This window comes from Lepisosteus platostomus, chromosome 9 (genome assembly GCF_059453375.1).
Source record: "Lepisosteus platostomus isolate fLepPlt1 chromosome 9, fLepPlt1.hap1, whole genome shotgun sequence".
NCBI classification, from domain to species: domain Eukaryota; kingdom Metazoa; phylum Chordata; class Actinopteri; order Semionotiformes; family Lepisosteidae; genus Lepisosteus; species Lepisosteus platostomus.
In genome coordinates this window covers 43,025,182-43,044,914 of record NC_142619.1, presented here as the reverse complement: position 1 = coordinate 43,044,914, position 19,733 = coordinate 43,025,182, and the positions used below count along the sequence as shown (strand labels likewise).

Sequence of the window (19,733 nt, the reverse complement as noted above, 5' to 3'; positions counted from 1 at the left end):
TCATCATTATTTATTCCAAGAAGCTCATTATTTACCAACAAAAGTGCAATATAGCCTCAAATATCTTGCTGCTGCTTTATGATAAACATCGTGCCTAGCTGACTGAGGTTGGCTTGCAAAGTCTTTCCCAGTTCTTTTCATTTAGTCACTGGGGAGACAAGCACATCTTTTTGTCCTCCTCAGAGGTTTGAATGATTTTTGTAAAGGTTTAGTCCCAACCAAGCATACTTAATAGAGGATTTATAATGAATAATAATGTGTATATTATGTGTATTCTACATTCTCCAGTGATTGAAATGGACATTTTGGGTAAAGGATTTTTTGGAATTCACTTAATCAAAATGTTTATTCCTCTGACTGTGTTTAACATACATTTGGCTGCAAACTAGAGCTAGTGGCGAGTTTAGCCAGACCTACTGGAATGAACTAAGTTCCTGCGGCACAATACAGATCATACCTCTGTAGGGTGTGAAAACAAAACTCTAGAGACTAAAGGCATCTGTAGAGTGTGGGTGTTTGTGTGTGTGTGTGTGCTTGTGTTACAGATGGCATGATGCATTTAATGATTGTTTACAGCAAATGCCTGAAGGAAACTGCATTTCTGAACACCTTCCTCAGAATGTTTTGGCTTCTTTTCTATATTAAAGAGCCATTAGCAAATAGTGTGTCATGCTCACTACATGCAAACAAACCTGTCTGCAAAAATACCACCCTTAAAAGACAATTATCATTAATGAGAAGCAAGCAAGAAAAGAAACATTGCATTCTCTCTGAGCAGACACAATACTATGTAATAGACTTTAGAAATTGTGACATTTCTAAAGAACATTCTTTTAATAATTGGGCATGGTATCATAATTAGACATTAAACTGCTATGACGACAATTATATTGCTCTTATTGTCTTCTTGGTTGGCTAAGCACAAATAATTGGTAAAGCAATAAATTATATAAAATGATATATAAAACTTTCTCATTGGTTAAAAGTACAGTAGACAATGCACATTCCCTCTTAAACCAGTATACAATGGTATTACTATCTGCTTACTAGTGCTAATGTACTTCTCAAGGATAAGCAAATCTTCTCAATCAAAAAGACACATGGATTTTAAATTACATATTTATTCCACACAAACTGTAAACCTTTGAAAGTAAGAAAAATACTGAACCTTTTTAAAGATGTAATGTATTAATATCAAACATTTATTCAAAGATAAAAATACTGTAACTGGTTTGAAACTTTAAAAAATGAAAAAGTGAATGACCTTCTTTTCAATTTGATAAGCTTCTTTGACAAGGTAAATTATCTAAATAATTTTACAATATTCATTTTGAGAGAAAAGGTTATCTCTAGCAAAACATTTGTACTGATGTAACAACATTTTTCAAAATATAACTTTAATTGACAACATTAATTGCTTTGTTAAGACAAACATTGTAATCTAGTGTGCTAAAATGCCATGCCTGTGGTACTTCACCAATTCTGTTTCAGTATGAGAAGCATCATATAATTATTAGCAGAAAAAGCATCTGCTGGCTAATCTCCAACTAAAGCAGCATCATGAAAAACTGCACACTTGCCACATGAGACAAGATTTTACATATCTCTTAAGAGACGTACTCTTTTTCAATGATCTATATAGAACATATCATCTTCTGTATAACTGTAAAAAAAGTTTGTAGTGCAGTGCTGTCTGTGAATTTTCAATACTGTGTGCAAACATGTTCTTACTCCAAACACTTACAGTATATGTTCTACAAATAAATAATGTTGTACATTTCTCTCTGCTTGTACTGAAAAAAAACAAAAAGGAGAAGAACAATACCTGAAACATTAAGAATATAATATACAGTTAATTGAAGAATACTATAAGATCATACTAATATTAGATAATATGATAATATTATGAAGAATCATATTTTAAGAACCTTTAGTGTCGTTGTCTTGTTGTACTGCAAAGGTTTTCATCCCCATTCCTGAAGAGCTCCTTTCCAGTAGGTTATATATAGCTATTAAATCATGCTAAATTGATTAATATCTTACTGGAGTTCCTACAAATCCTTGAAAAGCCAGGTAATGTAGGGTGACCTATAACATTGACTAGAGGTTGAATATCCCTGATCAATGTATAAATATTTATATTTTACTGATTCGTTACATGTTAGTGGTCATATATCACTCTGTTGTGAAAAACAAACTACACAAAAGAAAGAACTCCAAGGACAGAGGTAAAAGCATAGACTCTGTAAATCCTCAAAGGGAATGTAATCTTTTGGCAAAAAACATATCCAGTAATTAGAACACAGTTCATATATTCAAGCTGCGTTCTTGACAGATGGAGAGAAGAGATGCACAAATTAAAGGAATGCCAAAAATTGCAGTACACCCCAGGGGTGACGGAGACAGCACAATTTGATCTCGGGCTCTGCCCAGTACACAGAATACAACACTGGAGTTGGAGCTAAGGATACAGCAAAGTAGACAAATTAAAGCAGCCAAATAAACACAAGAGCAGGGCATTTATGAGAATATCACATATTATTTTTGTATGTGGAGTCTATGTTATTATTTTTTGATTAAGGAGACAGAGTACAAAATATACCATAGTACTTAAAGCAAATACTCAAAAGAAATTCAAAAACAGTACAGAAAAAAATAAAAATATAACTAACAAGAGAAAACAAAATGGTGAGGCATACTTATGTAGTGATGTGAGGCTTTTTAATTTACTAAAACAATTACAAAGAGTAAACTGTGAGAGTACTTTGATGACTGTTAAGAATCAATCAAACAAATTAAATTTCAATCTCACACACAGATTCTAAATATACAATCCAATTTACTGATACAACACTAAAATATACATATTAAACCACAAGAGTAATAGAATATAAGAATCAATTTACTCTGGTACGAAAGGCTGATTTTTCACTCAGGGATTACTAAAATAAGGGTAAATAACATCAGAGTTAAAATACAGTACATCTATTTTAGATATACTGTATGGACTATACCATGTGTTATGGTTTACCCCATAGGTTATATCAGTCTCAAATAGTCAATCACATTCATATTCTCAGACAACTAAACTATCAAATTTGTTTGGATTAATACTTTATCTCTTGAGAATTATAATATGAATAAAGAGGTTTAAAGCTCAAAGACAAGTTGGTCAAATGCTTCTTGATGATTTTGAACTTTCCACTAAAGATTGAGCTTTGCTGGGTTGTCTTTGATCCAGTTTCTTCAGCTGTTTGCTCTGTGCTGGGAGTGTCCAAGTGCAGAGAGAAGAGATACAGTAGATGGAGCTTTTACCTACCATTACTTAGAAGAGGTCTGCAAGGAATTAAGCATTTTTCTAATTTAAAACTATGTACTGTCATCTGCTTGGGTCTGACTGCAAGTAAGATGTATGGGAGAAACTTGTTTTTTCCCCTCTATAGACAGTACAACTGTCTTAAATTTGATGATCAGGAAAAAGTATCATTTTTTTTTAACAAACCACAGTATTTCTTCTGTTGCAGAAAGAATATCTAGGGCAGAATTCTGTTTTTTACTAACTTACTCTCTTGGCCTGCCATTTTTGAAGATGAAGTGAAGTCAGATCACCAGGATACTTGGATGAAAAGAGATGAGCTAGTGAGCTAATCAATAAAATAAATTGGTATTGCCTTAATAAAGCAGGAAATTTACAACTGATGATTGTTTAGGATGTCATCAGGTATAACTTTTATATGCAGCTTGTAGGTCCCACATTGGTTGATCACCCTCTGGGTGATGGACAATTACTTCTGATCCCTTGCCTTGGGTTCCAGATTGAGAAAAACCATGCTGCACCCTCTCCCACAATGGGAGATATCACATATGACCCTTGAGCAGACTCTGAAATGTGGTCAGGGACTGAACAGTTCTGATTTCAAAGGGTAGTTCATTCCAACACTACAGAGCAAGAGATGAGAATGAACAGACTCTGGAGGGAGAGGAAAACTTATAAAGAAAGCTGTAGGTAAGAACAGTGTTTTGAAATGGATGAATGCATAGAGTACTGGAATCATAGTGTGACATGAAAGAAAGACGAGAATTCTGATTCTCGTCTAAGAAGACAAATAGTGCTGAACTGGAGGGTGGCTGCTGGAACACCTAGCCAGCAGTGTACCAAGGCCTGAACTAGAAGTTGCATAGACAAGTAAGAGAGGAAGGGACAGATCCTGCAGATTTTACACAGGAAGAAGTGGCAGGTATGGACCAGAGTGGAAATGTTATAGAAATAGAGAAGAGAAGAGAATGACACCAAGGTTTTTAGCAGAGGAGGATGGCGCAGTCAAGAGGAATAGAGATGGAAAGAGGTCAACAGAAGGGAAATAAGAAGAGGAGAAAAGAAAAGGAGGCCAGTCTTGGAGATGTTCAGTTCGAGATAATGGGACTTCATCCAGGAGAAGATGACTGAGAAACAGGCATTAATATGAGAAGATACAAGAGTATCAGAGGGAGGTAAATAGAAGATCTGGAGATGTGAATGAAGTACAGAAAGTGAGCCATGGCAAGGGATGTGGTGTGACTGGAAAGGTAGGAGGAGAACCAAGTGTAAGTTGTGCCATGCAGTGATTCCCAGAACATTGATAAATGGACAAGACTGATGATTTCAAAGGCAGCAGAGAGGTCAGAGAAGGATTAAGACAGATGATAAGGAAGCAGCAAGAGCTGACTGAGAGAAGAGTAGTTTCAGTAAAATGACTTCCACATACTGTATCTACCACAATACAGATAGCTAATCTGTTAATTACAATGTAAAGGCAGAGATCCACATGACTTTTAACCAAGATAATTTAAGAAAAAAATACACTAAAAACCTTTGAAGAACAAACAACAAACCACTTCAATCAATTCTGAGGTCTCGTTCCAGAAGCAGCTTTAAGACAAAAGCAGCTCAAGTAGGTAGCTGTGTTAGCATGTATAGGCTGCAAAGAAATAAGTAAAGGAACACAATGTTTCGGCTGTGGAGCATTCTTCGGGTGTCAAGAAGGCTCTACAGCCAAAATGTTGAATTTCTTTTCTTCTCTTTTTAGCATGGATATATTTTACTTTTCATCATACAGAATGAACGTGTCTTTCATGTAACAAAATAGTGTAACGCATACGGCCTCCATTGCTTGTGAGAGCTACAATATTAATGTCATATTGTTATATTGAGCTTTAAATTGCATTTGCTGTAATAATGTACTAATGCAGTGATATATAATGTTTTATTTGGGAAAGAATATAAAAAATATCTGAAACTTTATCACTGCAACAATTTGGTGTTATCAAGACAGGTTTCTGCAGAAGATACAGTAACTGTCATAACTAAGTATGAGTCTACCTTTAACTCGAGGTACAACATACAGTATAGTGAGTTAAACATTTGCAAGTAGTACAAAAAATTGTGTATTTTTTACTACAATCATCATGTTTAACTTGTATTCATATTATTAATATTGAAAGTATGGGTCACTCATAGAACTTTCTAAATATTTTATTTTAATAAAATAATGCAGTTAATCCATAAAAAATTAAGTGCCAAAAAAAGATTTGTGACATTGTGACCTAGATTGGTCCATACTCGTATATTTTAGATCTAAAAGGCAATTACATCTTCATTAAAGATATAACAAAATAGGACGATAATCTGATTTAATTGATGGTGCCTTCTTCAGCAACAATAACTTTATCATCATGTTACCTGTAACTTCTAACTAATCCCTTCCATCAGCTTTTAGGAATTCTGGTTCATTCCTCCTTACAATCACTGTCATCTCAGTGACATTTCATGGTTTTCTTGCAAGAACAACTTACTGTAGGTCCAGTCTTTGGGGTTGAGGTCCATACTTTCACTTAGCCAGTTCAAAATGCAAATCTGATTTTCAACCATTTAGCCATAAATCTGATTTTATATTTAGGACACTGTCATCAAATGACATTTTGGTGAAGCTTCAGCTGTAAAATGAATTGCCTAACAATCTACTCCAGATTTTGCTGATACAATGCCAAATTCACAGCAGGATGTCTGGGTCCTGAGGTCCACTATGCTTCATGGTTGGGATCAGGTTGTGGTAATCCAGTGTTGGGTTTTGATCACACATAACATTTCTCATTTGTCACAGACTGATGAGCATTAACTACTATTTCTAGCGTCCTCTGAAATCTTTTGATCATGGCATGACATGTTCCCACTAACCTGTATGGTGAAGAACCTGTATTCTAATTATGTAAAGTTCATGATAGTGTTACAGGCCATAACAAATGTGAGACAAATTAAATAAATGTGACTGAACTTCCAATGATAAAATCAAGTCCTGATACGTGCATGCTATGACTGCAAATTAAAATAGTTAATAACTACACACCCTCATTTGTCAGGATATACAAGTGTGGGCATATGATTTCTTTGTTTCCAATACAGCAAGGTAGAGGTATAATGAACAAAAGCCACAAACTTAAAAGATGAATAAATATTTATTTATAATTATTAACGGTATAGAAATGATTAATTATAATAATAATAATAATAATAATAATAATAATAATAATAATAATAATAATGAAGAAACAATCCTTTACTACTATTATTTACAATATTGACAGAATCTGTGCATACCTATGCCCAGCCTTTTAGAGAACCAGCAAACAGATACTAACATTGTAAATAAGGCATAAATACTGTAAAGGAATCTGGGGGAATCTGTTTCACAAAAATAACTCTCTAAATGGATTCTAGACACAAGTAGAACCTTTCTCTCTATACCCAAGAGTGCATTAAAATACAAGAGAGATTTCTTGGTGAATACATGAAAAAAGAAATAAATATTCCTGTATCTATAAGAAAAAAGTCATTTTCCTAAATTCTAAGAGCGATCTCCTGTGCTCAGACTACCTGACAAATTGTGTAGTCTGGCCTGTAAAAGGTAAAGAAAATTAATAATAATAATAATAATTATAATAATTGCTTACACTTGTACACTTATACAGTGCTTTTCTGGACACTCCACTCAAAGCGCTTTACAGGTAATGGGGACTCCCCTCCACCACCACCAATGTGCAGCATCCAACTGGATGATGCAACAGCAGCCATAGTGCACTAGAACGCACACCACACATCAGCTATTAGTGGGGAGGAGAGCAGAGTAATGAAACCAATTCATAGATGGGGATTATTAGGAGGGCATGATTGGTAAGGGCCAATGGGAAATTCAGCCAGGACGCCAGGGTTACACCCCTACTCTTTTCGAGAAACACCCTGGGATTTTTAATGACCACAGAGAGTCAGGACCTCGGTTTTATGTCTCATCCGAAGGACGGCACCTGTTTTACGGTATAGTGTCCCCGTCACTATACTGGGGCATTAGGACCCACATGGACTGCAGGGTGAGCGCCCCCTGCTGGCCCCATTAACACCTCTTTCAGCAGCAACCTTAGTTTTTCCCAGGAGGTCTCCCATCCAGGTACTGACCAAGCTCACACCTGCTTAGCTTCAGTGGGTTGCCAGTTGTGAGTTGCAGGGTGATCTGGCTGCTAGCTAACGGCATTTTTTTCTTTGGTTACAGGATTTCAGAAAGAGCTCTCCAAGAGTGTCATTTTATTTATACTTTACTGGGGGCCCACTTTTGTACTTTACTGTCCCCAAAAAGGCTGGCTTACCAACCTATCTGGTCATTTTTAGAGGTTTATAAACCTGCCTCATTCCCTGGCTTTCGGTCATTGTGGCAGCCTGGATTGATCAAACAGAATAAGTAACAGCTGTAGGGCTCCAATCAGGCTGACTCAAACACTTCAAAGAGTTCAGATTGTCTTGCCTTCAAAAAAAAAGTGCAGTTAATTTCTTCATGCCCCATTGCACACAATAGTAGTTTAATTGCATATCTTTGACTAGGAATTTATTTTCATTAATAAGGATTTATTTGCATAATCTTGACCCTGAAAAACAAATAAATTATATGTACAGTATACTAAAATTCAAATATCAAATCTGAGGACAGTGAACACTGTTATTAGCAATTCCTTTCCTATGAATATGAAATTCACTTCAAGGAACAATGCTACTCATATTAAAATTATTTTCTTTCTTGCTTAGTCAATGTGAAAACTCTGCTATGAAATTTTGTGGCGTTGCTTAAAATATAAAAAAAATTATCAAAATCAAGCAGATATGATCTAAGTAACCTCTCACAACAGGTGCACAGAAAATCAAAAAAACAAAGTGGGATTTGATACAAAACTCAATAAAACACATTTACAGAGAGCTGTAGAACAGGGTATGAAGAAAATCACTCTAATATGTATACTAAAAAACATAAAGGAACTACTATACTGTATGTCACTAACATGTTTGTCCATGTATTCAAAACATATACATGTTACATATACAAAGCAATGGAGACTTAAACGCTCTTGTGTTTTAAATGTAGGGCCTGCTATCTCTTAAACATACAATAACTACAAAGAGGTTAAACAGTACAGTTAAAGCAATACAAATCACTGTGATTCATTATTTGGTTATCTGTTTTGTTTTGCAAAATAACTTGTTGGTTGAAATCGCAAAGCTTACTTGTAGGTACAGTATCACTCTCTATTTTAATTGCTACAACTGTAATCCGAAAAACAGCTTCCGGAATGCTGCACATTAGTAGCAGGCACCATTGTGTTGAATAATAAAGCTCAGTTAATGCATCTTTGTGTAAAAGGTAGCAATCTCTGCTTGAAAGATGCTCGTTGATGTCAAACCAAGTAGAAAAATCAGTCAGAGACGGCATTTCTTTTAAGGGTAACAGATTTGAACTGTTTAAGATGTCTTGTTAAACTTAATCACCATAGTAACTAAATGGCCATGTAATATCTCTAAAAATATTTGTATTAGTATTTTCTACATATCTATAGTTCTAGTAATATAACAAAAATGTTGTTAATATTATCAGCCAATGCTTTTATCCATGGCAACTTACATTTGAATCCGTTTAAACAGCTGGGCATTTTACCAAAGCAATCTGACTAAAGTATCTTGCTCAAGGGTACAACAGCAGCTCCCCACCCATGATGTGAATCCACAATGTTCCAGAGTAGCGAGGAGCCCTAAGCACTGCTCCACATTGCTGCCCCAAAAAGAATGTTCTTATTTTATTATTAAAACAAAAATCTCAGTATAAATTACTCTTCTCCAAAAAAAAAAACATTTAAAGAAGCTATTTAAGATCAGATTCCTTTTTAAGGTGTAGCTAAAAACAAGGATCAGATCATGACAACCATGGAGAAAAAAATGGATTACAAGATCAGCTAAGATGCAGTTTTATGACACCATATTGGCACTCTTTAAAGGATTAAGAAAGGTGAATACTTTGTCTTGTCAGAAGTAAAAAGAACAAGTTATTACATACTTGCACTAACATGTACTGTGTACCTCTAACCCTGTATTCAAGCACAGCAGGAGTTCAAACAGTTACCTCTCACATTCTGCACATGACAAAGAATACAGAGCAGATACGTCCTGAGATCTGAAATGTGCTTGACTTTTTCCTACAGATTAACTCAAACTCAAGGGGCCGTTTCTGAACATGACAATAACAGTAATATGTAAATAAGAATTTTTTGTTCATTAACTGACTCAAAATGTCCATCTCCTGGTCACAGGTGATACACATTTAATAATAAAAGGGACTTTGTTCCTCTTTATTTATGAGAAGAAGAAAGGCTGTAATATATGTTCAATAAGAATCCATGTATTGTCCTTTGTCTCTATCTTCTCAACTACAAGTCTTTTAACTGAACAGTATCTTTGCATCCATGTTTAATGTTAGCAGCCACTGTCCAACCTTGCAATGTTTGCAGAATATAGAACATATCTAGAATGTTCTTTTAATTAACTTCACTAAACACAATTTCCTCCCAAGTAAAAGCATCAGTGGAAACATTAGGCTCTTAACGTGAAATACTTAGGCATTTTAATCACCTGTCCGTTTTTTAATATAGGGCCCTTTATGTTAATTTATGAATCTATCTGACAAGGAGGATGTAAAGATAACATGGTTTTATCCTTTTGTACTTCTCTGAGTTGGTTGAAATCACCACCCTAGTTTTCTTGTTTGGACCAGTGAAACAGGAAATCCAAATTGTTTTCTTTGATGTTGAAAGAGCATGACAACAGTGTAGGCCCCAAACATTTCTAAAGAAGCAAACAAACCTGAATGAAATGCAGAACAGTTCAAAAAGTAAAAGGTTTATATGAAATTCACTTCAAGGAACAATGCTACTCATATTAAAATTATTTTCTTTCTTGCTTAGTCAATGTGAAAACTCTGCTATGAAATTTTGTGGCGTTGCTTAAAATATAAAAAAAATTATCAAAATCAAGCAGATATGATCTAAGTAAACTCTCACAACAGGTGCACAGAAAATCAAAAAAACAAAGTGGGATTTGATACAAAACTCAATAAAACACATTTACAGAGAGCTGTAGAACAGGGTATGAAGAAAATCACTCTAATATGTATACTAAAAAACATAAAGGAACTACTATACTGTATGTCACTAACATGTTTGTCCATGTATTCAAAACATATACATATATATATGTTACATATACAAAGCAATGGAGACTTAAACGCTCTTGTGTTTTAAATGTAGGGCCTGCTATCTCTTAAACATACAATAACTACAAAGAGGTTAAACAGTACAGTTAAAGCAATACAAATCACTGTGATTCATTATTTGGTTATCTGTTTTGTTTTGCAAAATAACTTGTTGGTTGAAATCGCAAAGCTTACTTGTAGGTACAGTATCACTCTCTATTTTAATTGCTACAACTGTAATCCGAAAACAGCTTCCGGAATGCTGCACATTAGTAGCAGGCACCATTGTGTTGAATAAACAAGCTCAGTTAATGCATCTTTGTGTAAAAGGTAGCAATCTCTGCTTGAAAGATGCTCGTTGATGTCAAACCAAGTAGAAAAATCAGTCAGAGACGGCATTTCTTTTAAGGGTAACAGATTTGAACTGTTTAAGATGTCTTGTTAAACTTAATCACCATAGTAACTAAATGGCCATGTAATATCTCTAAAAATATTTGTATTAGTATTTTCTACATATCTATAGTTCTAGTAATATAACAAAAATGTTGTTAATATTATCAGCCAATGCTTTTATCCATGGCAACTTACATTTGAATCCGTTTAAACAGCTGGGCATTTTACCAAAGCAATCTGACTAAAGTATCTTGCTCAAGGGTACAACAGCAGCTCCCCACCCATGATGTGAATCCACAATGTTCCAGAGTAGCGAGGAGCCCTAAGCACTGCTCCACATTGCTGCCCCAAAAAGAATGTTCTTATTTTATTATTAAAACAAAAATCTCAGTATAAATTACTCTTCTCCAAAAAAAAAAACATTTAAAGAAGCTATTTAAGATCAGATTCCTTTTTAAGGTGTAGCTAAAAACAAGGATCAGATCATGACAACCATGGAGAAAAAAATGGATTACAAGATCAGCTAAGATGCAGTTTTATGACACCATATTGGCACTCTTTAAAGGATTAAGAAAGGTGAATACTTTGTCTTGTCAGAAGTAAAAAGAACAAGTTATTACATACTTGCACTAACATGTACTGTGTACCTCTAACCCTGTATTCAAGCACAGCAGGAGTTCAAACAGTTACCTCTCACATTCTGCACATGACAAAGAATACAGAGCAGATACGTCCTGAGATCTGAAATGTGCTTGACTTTTTCCTACAGATTAACTCAAACTCAAGGGGCCGTTTCTGAACATGACAATAACAGTAATATGTAAATAAGAATTTTTTGTTCATTAACTGACTCAAAATGTCCATCTCCTGGTCACAGGTGATACACATTTAATAATAAAAGGGACTTTGTTCCTCTTTATTTATGAGAAGAAGAAAGGCTGTAATATATGTTCAATAAGAATCCATGTATTGTCCTTTGTCTCTATCTTCTCAACTACAAGTCTTTTAACTGAACAGTATCTTTGCATCCATGTTTAATGTTAGCAGCCACTGTCCAACCTTGCAATGTTTGCAGAATATAGAACATATCTAGAATGTTCTTTTAATTAACTTCACTAAACACAATTTCCTCCCAAGTAAAAGCATCAGTGGAAACATTAGGCTCTTAACGTGAAATACTTAGGCATTTTAATCACCTGTCCGTTTTTTAATATAGGGCCCTTTATGTTAATTTATGAATCTATCTGACAAGGAGGATGTAAAGATAACATGGTTTTATCCTTTTGTACTTCTCTGAGTTGGTTGAAATCACCACCCTAGTTTTCTTGTTTGGACCAGTGAAACAGGAAATCCAAATTGTTTTCTTTGATGTTGAAAGAGCATGACAACAGTGTAGGCCCCAAACATTTCTAAAGAAGCAAACAAACCTGAATGAAATGCAGAACAGTTCAAAAAGTAAAAGGTGGGGCCGGATTTAGCAAGTTTTTCCCTAGGGGTAGATTCCTTTAGGTACAGTACTTTAGAAAAAAAAAATAAACCTTCTTCTGGAAACTTACATGTCAGTAATTTAGATATTTGAAAAAAAATGTTTTTAGAAACTGTTAATTACACTAATTAATGTACAAAAACTGTTTAGTTGTGCCAGATCTAGTTTCGTAACTTTCATAACATTTCATGCTGAGCATATCTGTCATACAACTGTCTACATTCATTCTACATGCATTTAGCTTAAAGATATTTGTATGGTAGATACGCATAAATATATACAAGAATTAAAGTAAGATTCATCTTTTTTAAAATGGCAATAAGCTCTACTTTTCCTTTTATCAGGAGGATCTGTTAATTAGATCAATACCAGATTTGCTGAATATGTCGTCCTTTAATGCTTTACTGATGTTGTAAGGTACTGAAAAATATCATGTGGAAAAAGCACAAAGCAAGGTGTTTTTTTCTTTCTTGGGTTTATTAAGAGATGAGTTTATTATTTACCTGCATAAGACCAGTCTACATCCTCGGAAAATCTGCGCTGTGTTCTGTAATATCTGTAGTACCCATGTGCCACATCAGCTAGAAACAGGAAAAAAGAAAAAAAAAATTTGCACACATTACCCCATGACATGACTCCAGCTTACACTTCTACATTGTAAAAATAAAGAACATCTCTTTTGTAAGAGCACAGGTCTTGATAAATGTCCCAGACCACACAGTGAATGAGATTCTTCGATAACTAGATAAGTTGAATGGCTTTGTCTCATTTGCAACTGTTCTTACAATTTGTTCTTTTATAAATAAAGCAAATCATTGTGCACAAAAATGGTCTCACTTTGAATTAAGTGCTCCAGTTTAGAGGAACAATATATCTTCATATCTCCTTCTCTCTTTCATTTCTGTATAAATATGAACACTAGGAAACCTCACCTCAAGAAATTTCACTTTTCACAAATTGAGAAATCATCAACTGTACAGTATGTATTTAATTTTAATATAAGAATCAGTATTTTTAAAAAAGTGCAAAGATGTATACATCTGAGTATGCTTCTGAATACCCATCTTTTTTATTTTTAAACTGCACAAAACAATTATATTGATGACATTTAGCAAACTAGACATCTGAATTATAAGCATAATAAGAAGAACCTAAGAATACAGAAAATGTTATGTTGTTTGTTTGACTGCTAATAGCATCAGAGTAATATCCAGAAGGTTTAATTGTGGAGTGGAGTCTTTTTCACTGTGTGTCATTGGTGTCATCTGGAAATTAGTGTAGCTTTCACAGTTTAATGAGGAAATACCAGAATAAGTAGAATGCCACATTGGCAAGTATACAAGACTGGTGTGGAATAAAAACATTTTTCCCTCAGGGGTAAAGATGCTAACAGACTTTGTCTTTCTCCCTCATTATATACAGTACATATCACTCAAATGATGGTCACTGTAATGTTTTCACTTTCACAAATGCACTGTAATGCCAACTCTGTAATGGTTTATTTTCAAAAACTTGTAAACACAGTGTCTATAAAGGTATCAGCTAAGCAAATAAATAAATTAATTATCACACAAATTGAATGTCTGGAAAAAGCTCCCAGCAGTTTTATGGTTTCAACATTTAATTTTTTCAACTCATTTTTACCACTTCAAATGCGATATGTTATTAGCTGATTTATCATTTAAAGAGATAAGAGTATCACAAGCCATATTACATATTACAATAATCAGTACAGTATTAACAAAGACTTAAAAACAGTATTCATAAATGTATTTCAGACTCACAATTAACATTCTGTATATTTTAGATAACAAATATTTAAGGTTGCTTTCAGAAGTTTTGAATGCATTTTGTTGACATAATACACATGGAACAAACTAAATCAGACAAAAGGCTTACAAATGACTTGATAGACACAAATAACTATGCAGTCTACAATTATACAGCAGTGTAGCATATATTGTGCATTCAAACTGTAACCGTGCTATCTGGGAATTAAATGTCACTGCCTTGTACAAAATACTAATTACAAAATAATGTCACAGATTTGTTGTGCGAATTTAAAAATAATACTGTATGTATTACATCTGCATTATTTAAATGAATTCTGTTTTAAACATTATAGATAATTACATTAAAATGTACCACATAAAGCATTGCACTAATCTGTTAGAATAAGTGTCACATAAAATGGCCTCATTTCCATACTGAATGCAAACTACACTCAATTTAATGTACTGTATTACTCAGTAGGGCTTAGAATTTCCAAGACACAACAGTCTCATGATTCATTTCTCTTCTGCTGCTTCTGTTCATTAGCGCAGAAGCCTCTGCTTCAGTAAACAGAACTTTTAAGGAGAATCAAAGAGAATGTAGAAATGTACATTTTTTTCTTTGATATCACAGTTGATTTTTAAAACAACTTAATCTGACCATTTATCATTAATACAGTATAAGTCTTTCTACACTATGGATGACCATTTTAATACACAAAAAAAGATGTGTGGCCTGTCAAGTGAAGTGATAGTTTGATCATCTTGATAATACCAGATTCCTAGATATCAGTCTACACACAGTGAAAGCATGCTGAGCAAAAATAGCACTTTGAAATATGGTGAATCACAGTCAGCATATATTTTTGTGTTTAATTCAGATTTCTTCACTGGGTAAACAAATAATTGAACAAAAAGTATTGGTATCATGGTACTAAAAACAATTCCTTTATTATGGTAACCTAAGGAAAATGTTAATGCAGTTTGCTTAACCTATACAACTGTGTGTATTCTGCCCCCATTCCTTTCATAAAGTCAGGACAAGTATGCGTCTATTGACTGGTCTCTGAGCCTTAGATGCCACATGTGATCGCAGCTCATCCCACAATATTCAATAGCGCTCCAATCTTGGAAGCAGGAAATGCATAACATAACCATCACATTTTCATTCTGGAAGAACGCCATTGTTACAAGAACAGCATCAGGTCTTGCACTGATCCTGCAGAAACTGTGGGAAGGTGAGCAATTGAGGTCTCAGGACAACAGAATACTGTCCAGCCTGGTTGTCATCAATTGCTGCATGCAGGGTTATGTAGCAACTAGACATTCCTTACCAGAACATCGCACTTTGACCTCCCCATTAATATTGTAGTAGATAATCCTCCTTGTACTGTATATATGTTGTTAACAGAGGCTAGTTTTATGAGTCAGATTCTTTCAGTCAACTGAGCCAGCTAAACATGTCACTCTATGATCACGGAGGTAATATTTTTATCATGACACAATCAAAGGTTACAGTAATTTAAAGGTCCTTTCATTTTGATGATTCAACTAATTTAAACTTATTGATTGACCCATCCAATGAGACTAAGGTAATTGGACACATGCAATCTAGGTTTGTCTGTCACACATTTGGATCCTCATTTCACTTAAATCTCTGGAAAGGCCGCCAAATACCACAACAAACAATAAGCTAATATTACAACCAATTCCTGCTATCTCATTGCAGACATGCATCACTTTAGTAAGGTGATCTGAAGTATTGATTTTGTGGTGTTAATATTTCACTATCAGGTGCAAATAGACCAAAAATATTAATCCAGTTGAGTTATACTCAAGTTGAATATAAATGGGAAATGTGGAAACGACTATCCAATGTGATGAAACAGGCATTCCTCAATTTATGAACTTATTTTTTTCTATGGAAATCGAAAATTAATTCTAATATGTAATATGTAAATTAGAGCAGCACAGTGGTTAGCATTGGTGCCCAACAATGCTGTAGCCCTAGGTTCAATGTATTTTTTTGTGGAGCTTGAATGTTCTCCCCATGTTTGCTTATGTTTCTGGATGCTCTGATTTCCACCCACAGAGTAGAGATACTATATAATGGTAGGTTAACGGACTTCTGAGAAAGTTGGCCTTGGTGTGAGTATGTGCACATTTGTGTGTGTGTGTCCTATCAAGGGTATATCCTTCCTTGTAACCATTACTTGCCGGGATAGGCTCTGGCTTCCCTATTAGAAGGCAGTGGATAATTTAGGATACTTGGATTAATGCTACTCAGTGAAATGTATCCAATCTGCCTACAGTAGGATACTTACCAAAAAGAATTTTGTTCATAATAACAAAAACATGCTCATTTGACCAATGGATATAAATTTGCATGCTCTGCTGTAGCAAAAGCAAATGGCTTTATTGTAAACACCAAATGCCATTAATTGAGTATGTATGCGTTTAATGAACATATTCATCTAGAATCAATTTAGCAGCTTCTGAAAAGAAAGAAGGGCTCTTTGTTTTATTGCACTGTTTTCTCTATATTACCAGCTTGCCCAACAAAAGGACACCAGATCCTTTTTTGTTCCCTTCAGGTTAGTGCCTAGACTGTGTAATTCTAGTTCACTTGGAATCTGCTAGAGCAATCACAAATCCTTTATCTCTTTCATGGTCATGAAACTACATTGCAAGAAATAAATTATTCATTTTTTAAAGGACTATCTAGTTACTGTGCAGGAAGCTTCACTTGAGCAAACAATAGGGTCAAAAGTCTACCGTCACAGTAATGCATTTATTAATCCAAAGTATCCAATGCACAGTTATTACTATGTGCTCTGAAGGATGTGTTACAAAAAGTGCTAAGAGAATTTTTTACCACTTCCAATTAACATTTGTTAGTTTCTCATCTCGCTTTGGATGTCATCCATCTCATTTCAGAAAAGACCTCACAGAATGAAATCTATCTTCATCAGTGATGCTGTTGAGATGATTATCACAAATTGCCACTTGGCACCATTAATCACTTTCTATACTCTGCGAGGGAACACTGATCCTGACATTGCCTTGTTCAACCTATAATTAAACTAAGCATTGGTTTCACTGCTGCCGCTAACAGTCTTCATTTTTTCAAAAGCACATAAAATGAACATACTGTACAGTACAGGAAGGTCTTATAAAAAATAAATGGGCATTAGCACAATTATAACATATTGTAAAGTATTATATAATTAGTGGTAATTGTCATTCTTGTTATTAGAAAGTTGCCTAGACACATTTACAACTTTCAGTCACTGGTAATTATTAAACTGCCTTACACAAGTCATAAACTCAATGATGATATTGGTCAAACCTTTAACAGCATGGAGGTGCAGTGATTAACACTGCTGCCTCACAGCACTGGGGGCCTGGGTTCAATTCCTGGGGTGCTACAGTATCTTCATGGAGTTTGTATGTTCTTCCCATGTTTGCATGAATTTCCTCCAGGTGCTCTGGTTTATTTTCACAGTTGAAAGACATACTGGTAGGTTAACTGGTTTCTGGAGAAATTGGCCATGATGAGAGTGTATGTCTATGTTCTATCCAGAGTGTATCCTGCCTTATGCCCATTGCTTGCTGGGATAGGCTCTGGCTCCCCATTACACTGTATTAGATAACGTGGTTAAAAAATGGAAGGATGGTCAACCCTTTAAATTTGAACTCTCTTGATCTTATCTCAAAACGTTTTATCCCTATAAACCGATTAAGAACCAGTCACTGTAAATATATGTGTTCAGAAATCGATGAATGTATTCTAAATCAGACAGCATCAGTCTAGGAATTCTCTGTGAAGTTCTTATAAACGGATATACATCTCATCACCCTTTATTTTCTCAACAGAATGAGCCTACAGTAGTTTCACATTTAAAAAAGCTTACAAAACAGGTAATACACACCTATATATCCTTACTGTATAAATACACCTCTGGCAATATTTACATTTCTGTTTACCTTCAGTTCTTATTGTTCTTTATAAGCTTTAAGCTTCTAAGGAGGTTTTCTTTTTTCAAAATCAAAGATAGTCTGCCTACAATGGGAAAGTTCGATGCTCTTTTCTACAATAGTACAAAAGCCCTCAGCACTTACATAATCCATAACACTATAATAGCCAGACAACTTCCTTGGAATCAGATTCAAGGTCTGCAGCTGTAGTTTATGCAGCTGTAGTTTATGGTCCTTCATATTTATACATGCTTAACATTATGTTTGTCAAATAAGGAAAGGATCAGGAATTTTAGAATAAAACAAAACATGACAGCTAAATTTTATTATGCAACACAGGCTTTAGGTATAAAGAACAGGTCACTAACCAAGCCTGCTACCCAGTTAATTGCTTTTGTGTGTGCATTCAGTATTCAATTTCAGTCAATCAACTTGCCTTTGTATCTGAAACTTCATTGAATGAACAGCTTCCTTTTTAGTATGCCAACATGATGTTAAAGGATTTAAGTAAAAAGATACTTCTACCATATAGTATATAAAATAAGTAAAAAAAAATTGTCTACATGTTGATGTAATACAAACCAAACTAAACACTCCACTTTTAATAAAATGTAAAAGAACTAAGGACAGAACATTTCACATACTGATGGTTGCGGCAGCTTTGAAAACTCAAGAATATACGGTGTAATTCTTGACAGTGCTTTGAATGTATTACAATGCATTTATTTCAGAATAAAACATTTAGTGACCACAGAAGCAAATTGATGACACTATGTACTACCTGAGTATTTCTTTATGTCTGTCAATAAAACAACATTAAAATAACTAAGTTTAGTGAAATTGTACCACCACGGTTGGTCTACAATTTCCCTCACGGGATCAATGAAATATCTATCTATCCAAATACTTGAATATATGGAAATTTGCACACATTCCTCTTTAAACTACTGTCTTTACCTAACAATTTAGAAAACAAACACTTCAAGAGAAATTACAACAGGAAAGTCTTTAGTTTTTTAGTTTTTGTCTTTAGTTCCCTTTTGTGTTTTAGAGTGAAAATTCTGTACAAATTAACAAAAGAAAAGTCACATCATGTTTATTTTGTATACCCTCTTAGCAGGTTTTTAATGTGAAAAGCACTGTTCCATCACAATAAGTTTGGCCTATATTATGTTTTATTTTTTAATATTGACTGATACTTTTTGATGAACCACTTAGGAACATTTTTTGTAATATTATTATATAATAACTGAGAGACCATAAATGAATAATGATTTAAAGGGACTACTGTGCTTTGTGGACAAGCTTATCACAACTAGTTGTTTCAATTTTAAAATGTGCCTCATTCTGTTTTCTTCTATTTGTGCTGAAGTACTATTGTCTAGGACACAGAATTACTATTCTGGAACTTTTGTACTTTGATGTGGAAAAAACATATTATCTGTACTACCTGAAAAAGTCACTTGAAATTCTACATCCATTTATAAATGGTGCCTGCACTGTCAATTA

At 34.3% G+C, this 19,733-nt stretch overlaps 1 protein-coding gene across 5 annotated transcripts in view; it reads right to left on the bottom strand.

Annotated features, from left to right (window-relative positions):
* LOC148655029 (receptor-type tyrosine-protein phosphatase zeta-like) overlaps window positions 1-19,733 on the bottom strand; it is an 89,856-nt gene that overhangs the window by 49,754 nt on the left and 20,369 nt on the right. For all 5 annotated transcript variants that reach the window (XM_088645107.1, XM_088645108.1, XM_088645110.1 and 2 more), the window contains exon 2: window positions 12,978-13,055. In XM_088645107.1, coding sequence (XP_088501233.1) covers window positions 12,978-13,055 — 78 coding nt within the window. The remainder of the gene's footprint in view (window positions 1-12,977; window positions 13,056-19,733) is intronic.